At 25.2% G+C, this 6,568-nt stretch overlaps 1 protein-coding gene across 3 annotated transcripts in view; it reads left to right on the top strand.

Annotated features, from left to right (window-relative positions):
• Positions 1 to 916, top strand: part of LOC136088971 (receptor-type tyrosine-protein phosphatase S-like) — a 160,937-nt gene extending 160,021 nt beyond the window's left edge. For all 3 annotated transcript variants that reach the window (XM_065814261.1, XM_065814263.1, XM_065814262.1), the window contains exons 23-24: positions 302 to 437; positions 545 to 916. In XM_065814261.1, coding sequence (XP_065670333.1) covers positions 302 to 437; positions 545 to 619 — 211 coding nt within the window. In that variant the 3' untranslated portion in view covers positions 620 to 916. The remainder of the gene's footprint in view (positions 1 to 301; positions 438 to 544) is intronic.
• Positions 917 to 6,568: the final 5,652 nt, after the last annotated feature.

Raw genomic sequence — 6,568 nt, 5'->3', positions numbered from 1 at the left:
CGTTTTTAAGACATGTAAAATTAGGAACACTTTTTAGCATTGTTCGATGTTGGTAGCAAATGTTTTGCCCAATACTGTATATATATGTATATATATGTATGTATGTATATGTGTGTGTGTACATATATATATATATATATATATATATATATATATATATATATATATATATATATATATATATTATATATATATATATATATATATATATATATATATATATATATATATATATATATATATATATATATATATATATATATATGTATTCATTGTTTTTAATGTTATATTATTACTTTAGCAACGTATTAAGTCGTTCGGGTATTTTTATTTCATGCTTTAATGCGATTGAGCAGTTGCAAATTGAAGGACAAGTTGATATATTTCAGGTAGTGCGACGAGCTCATTTATCACACCCTAGTTTTGTTCAGACTTTGGTAAGTCTGTGTAATTTAATAAAATAATTTTTTCAACATTTTAGAAATAATTTAGCTTTTTTTATTTTCAAAATAATAATTTACACGCAAAAAATGTCTTTTTTTAGCCTCAATATGAGTTTGTTTACAAGTTTGTGAAGCATTATTTGGAAACATTTTCCGATTATTCAAATTTTACGTGAACTATTCAGAAAGAAAAAAATTCTAAATGTTTTTCATACAAAAAGCAGTGGTTTTGTTTTTTAGTTTTTTAAATTTTTATTAGATTCTATTGATTTTTTTAGTTCTTTAGATTTTTAATGCTTTTTTGGAGTTTTTTAAAAGTATAGTTATTTTACTGCACTTTCTTTTAATTGAAAATACTTTTTAAGATTTGAAGAAAAAATATATTTTCATAAATGTTACAGTTGATTATAATAAATATCTAGAAATATTGTTTTATATATTATATTTTTTTAAATAGATTAAAAAACTGTTAATATATTCTTATTTTAGAGTGATTTTATTATTGTTTTTATAAATATTTTTTTCATGATATAAAATTAAGTTTTTTTTAATAAAATAGAATTTTCATATAAGAAATAAATTTTATTTCTTATATGAAAATTCTATTCTATGAAATTTCTATTTATTTTAAATCTAAATTACATTTTAAAACTATAACACAACTTTTCTCTTATTTGATATTAAATAAGAAGTTTAATTCACGCGACTTTTTATTGCAGAAAAAAAAAATCGTTTGTAAATTGGTGGTAGCACTAAAAGTAAAAAAATTAAGGTAGCAATAAAAAAAGGTAGCAATAAAAAAAAGTAGCAATAAAAAAAGGTAGCAATAAAAAAAGGTAGCAATAAAAAAGGTAGCAATAAAAAAAGGTAGCAATAAAAAAAGGTAGCAATAAATAAAGGTAGCAATAAAAAAAGGTAGCAATAAAAAAAGGTAGCAATATAAAAAGGTAGCAATAAAAAAAGGTAGCAATAAATAAAGGTAGCAATATAAAAAGGTAGCAATAAAAAAAAGTAGCAATAAAAAAAAGTAGCAATAAAAAAAGGTAGCAATAAATAAAGGTAGCAATATAAAAAGGTAGCAATAAAAGAAAAGAAGAGAGCCATAAAAAAATGTCAATTATTTCATTATGATGCCTTTATTGACGTTTACTGAAGCAAGAAGCAAATTCTTGCTTCAAGCTGCATTCAAACTTATTTTTTTATTTTATAGTATATCTTATATCTATTTAAAATAAAAATGATATGGGTGAATCAAAGAGAAAACAATTATCAAATAGAATATATAATAATAAAAAGTAATATTTCGTGGAAACAGATATACAAAAATTCCTTCTTCAGAAAGAAAAACTTTATCCTTTGTTGAATCTGCTACACATTCTACTTCTTCAAAAAAATTAAATACAGCTGATAGAGATTTTCAAGATTTTCAAAGTACAGATTTTAACTATGTTATGAACTTAAGTCTGTTGAAAAACGTAATAAGGTTACTGGAAATGCCTAAATTTGTGTGAAGATAATGTTTATTTAATGTTTGATTCCTCAAAAAAGTATGGTTTAAGTATTGGTTTAAAAATATTTTGTAACAGTTGCAATTGGAAAACTGAGTTTTTTTCATCTGCTACATTTTGTAAAAAAAATTTAATCGAACAATAAGAGCTTAGTAAAAGCAAATGTAGTGAATAAAAACCATTTGATATTAACACACGTGTCATTGTGGCTTTTCGTGAAATGGGTAAAGGCTTATCGTCATTAGAAAAACTTTGTGGAATAATATGAAACACCTATGAACATAAAAAGCTTTAATAAAACTTTACGTAATTCGAAAAACGGAGTTGTTTCTGCACTTTCAGTTGAAAGTGGTAAATCGATAGACTTTCAAATAGATCCAAAAACATGTAAATTATGTTCAATATGGAAGTTAAAAAAATGCGCGTATCCAGTTGAATTTGAAAAGATCCAGTCATCACATTACCATTGGAAATTATCATTGAAAATGATATTCTTTTAGAATAGTGTTTGCACGGTAAAAGAGACGATATTTAATAAGTTTGAAATAACAGTAGGTTGCAATCTACATAACTTTTGTCTTAAAAATGTCACTAAGCACATTTCTAAAACAGAAAAAAAATGCACAAGTATAGTGAAATTACGACGCAAGAAACTAAGAGCAATGCAAAAAGGTTTTTGTGATTAAAGCGAAATATTAGAAGGTCCAGTTTATGAAAGTGTGGAGTTTTAAACAATTTGTTTTGTTTTGAATTTTAAATTGCGTTTTTCTCAAAATCATGATTTATAGCCTAGCGACTCAGAAAACCTTTAATGTATGTTGTAATTGCCTATGTAAAGTATCACAAGTCAAAATTTCAGTTCAAATTTATTTACAGTTGCTGAAAAAATTCTGTCGCAAGTTTTTCATTTTTAGGCTTTGTCTATCAATAATTATGAGCATATTTAAATTTTTTGATGTTTAAAATTTTTATTTTTATTTTAATCATATAATATAATATATTAACATCTTACATATTATGTTATAACATATTACTTATTATGTTATAACATATTACATATTCTGTTATGCACTATTAAAAATTGAAACAAAAGTTGATTTTTTTTAAATAGTATACGACAACCTTAATAATTTCATCGAAAAATAAGCAAAATGATTTTATGAAGGTGTTGACGAATTAAAACCAACCTTTTTAGAAAAGATAATCATATTAATAAATAATTTTTATTTATGTGTTGACGGCATTTTGTTTTTTGAAAAGTTATTTACTTATAAATTATATAATTTGCTAAAAATGCGATACCTCCCAGATTTTTCTAAATATGAAAATGAACTGTCCAGATGCCCCACATACTATAATTATTAGCATTTTTAGGGTACTCGGATAGTAAACTTAAAACTTAAATTTCTGAACTGTGCAAATTAGAGTAAAGCGAAAAAAAAAAAAAACTGGTAATATTAGAAATTTTAATAAAAAAGTAGAACACCAGAAGTTTTTTTTAAAGAACACCAGCTGTTCTTTTTTTTAAAGAACAGCTGGTGTTCTTTAAAAAAAAGAAACAAAATGTAAAATAAAACAATTAAAAAATAATAATATTTTTTAATTTAAGTTTTCAAGATCAATGATGAAAACATTTTTGAACTAAAGAAGATAAGATGCAACAAAAGTAATTTTAAAATTTACTATATTAAAATTATATTAATAAAAACAATATGAAGCTTTACTAAATTAAAATCATATTAATAAAAACATAAGAAAATTTTTTTTAATTTAGAAGTTACAGCATTAGACAAATATTTTAAATAAAGAACCAAGAGCTTCTCGAATTTATTTCATTCTTATTTGATAAAAATTTAATAGCTTTTGAAGATAGTAGACGCTGAGATGACATTCAGGAAATCATCATGAAACATCTTGAATGTTAGCATGAATAGTGTCAACAAAGTCATAAACATAGTACTTATAGTTTTTATCTTTAAGAAATCCCCATTAGAAAAAATAACATGGATTCATGTTTGGTGAATAAGGAGGTCATTCGATTAGATTGTATACTTTGCCAATTTTAGCTTAAAAATTATATTGTTATTTGAATTAAATTTTTTTTTGTTAAAATACAATAAAAAGCATGCCGGAAATCACAGTAGTTTTATTTGGACCATCCTGCATTAATAAAAAAGAGCAAAAATAGACATATCTGGACTGCTGTAAAATGCCGGTTAATGTAAAATGCTTCAATTTTAAGTCAGTTTCAAATTTTTAAAGCTGGGCTTGAAAATAGTTCTACAAAAAAATACTCTTATGTTTCCATAGTGATGGTAGAAAACTCTCAAGTTACAACTAAAAATGGAAAATCTTTTGGTTTGTCAGAAGTCTTTTGGTTTGTCAGAAGTGGTTGGTGGGGATGCAGTTACTATCTTGCAAAACTTAACAAATTTAATAGATAAAGTTTTTAACTGTGCTGTCTGATTTAATACTGTAGTAAATTCCTTATTCGTAAATTTCTTAAGTTCTTTTTGGACGTTTATAATTTTTTCATTAAGTTATCTTTAAAAAAATTTAATACTTTTTGTAAATCTTATGTAAAAATTGAATACTTTTTAAGTAAATTCAATAATTTTTTGTAAATCAATATATTGCTGCAAGCCTTGTTGCTTTTTTACGACTTTCGAAATCGGTTTGTTATACTCTATATTAAAGAAAAAAATTGTCCATTTAGCATTTTGAATTGAAGCATTTCTGATAACTTAAAAAGCAAACTTTCTTGCGCCTTGAACTTTTTCTCCATTATAGTTTCAAATTCTCTTGCTTGGCATTTAATTATTCATGCGTTAAATATTTCAATTGATTGCATACAATTAACCACTTAACAATTAATTTTAACAATTTTTTTTAATTTTTAATTTTTTTTTTTTTTGCCTTTGTAAAAATACGCTTATGTAAAAAATACGTCCGTTCGTAATGAAAACCGCAATCTAATAATTTACCGCGTAAGCAATAGTTTTAAATCGAAAATTTTGGATATAAAACGGTCTCTCATTCTGAAAAACTCTTTTTGTTTAGAAAAGCTTAAAATGAAACTTTTAAAAAACTAAAATGCTTTTTAAAATCAAATAACAAAGAACAAAAGATAAATGTAAACTTTTGATAGATAATAGTTTTGAAGTATTTTAGACCTATATATCGTGGTAATATTTTATGACATTTTTCTTAATACTGTTTATGTATACACTTCAACGTACATTTTTATATAAGATTACGCCAAAAAAGTTCACCGAATATCGTCAGAGATTTTAATGATTAGATTTGGCAGTTTATTGGGAATAATTTCTGATTTATTCACTATAAGGTATAAAATAAATTTGTTTTTATCCATATTTAGAGAATGTTTATTACTTCCATTTCCGAGTTTCTTTTCCATTTTCTTTTCACATGCTTTGACCTATACCATATTTTTTCATAATCTTTTCAAAAAAAGTTGTTATTTATTAAAAACAAATCGCTTTTAACAAGTTCTTGTTAAATAAACAACAACAAAAAAACATTGCTAAGGAATATTTCTAATTAGTGCGTACGTATTTTTATGTTGATCTACTCCTCCCCCCTTCCCTTTTTTATACGCTATTTGGAGACCCCACACGTACATATGGACAATCCCTTAACAGGTAAATTTTTCCGATATAAAATGATAATCTTAAGAATTTATTTTATGAATGAGTATAGCAGTGGGACATATATGGTCATGTACATATCCCAATGGGCACAGAACCTAAATAAGACGTCTGTTGAACGTTCAAAAGACGTCCAATACGATCGAAAGACGTTCAAAAAAAGTTCAAAACGTTAAATAGACGTTTAAAAGACGTCTTTTTTACATCCTATGTCCACTGGGATATGACATTAATAATCAGAAAGAACGCCATACTGTATTCGTACATGTAAAATTCATGTGGGTTACATATGGAAAACATATGTAAGCCATATGCTTACCAGTCTCCTTTATATAATGACTTTTTTGCGATCCATATCGTTATTATGCTTATACTACTAAAAAGCACACTAAATAAAAATAAACACCGCACAATATTTCTTCTTGAAATTTCTCGTGGGCTACCACTAAGTAATGGCATCGGTGTGCTACATGTGTGATTTCGATGCTAATCCGGCTTGAAATTAAACTAAAAACATACAATCGCCACATTATTTTTTTTGGAAAAGTTTATCGTTTTTTTTTAATTTTTATTAGGTGCCACAAAAAGATCTAACCGCAACCCTCGGAATTAGGAAAAATGAGGTCGGCAATAATTTGCCGACCTCAATCTTTTTAGGTAGGCATCAGGTCGGCAAAAATTATTTGATACAATGTTCTAACCATAAAACATAGAAACGAGGTCAGCCGCTAACAACGCTATTAACATAAACAAGTTGTTTAACTTATTTATATAAGCAGATATGCAGAATCTAAAACTACATATCAGTTAAAAACTTAAAGAGCAAAATATTACAATTTTTGCATTTCTTTGAGATTTTATCGACAAATAAACATATATATTAAAACTTTCATAACTTATTTCTTCAGTACTCGTTCTACACACCTCCGTAATCTCATAAACTATGTAA

Source organism: Hydra vulgaris, chromosome 12 (assembly GCF_038396675.1).
Source record: "Hydra vulgaris chromosome 12, alternate assembly HydraT2T_AEP".
Lineage (NCBI taxonomy): Eukaryota > Metazoa > Cnidaria > Hydrozoa > Anthoathecata > Hydridae > Hydra > Hydra vulgaris.
This window is presented reverse-complemented; position numbering and strand designations above follow the sequence as displayed.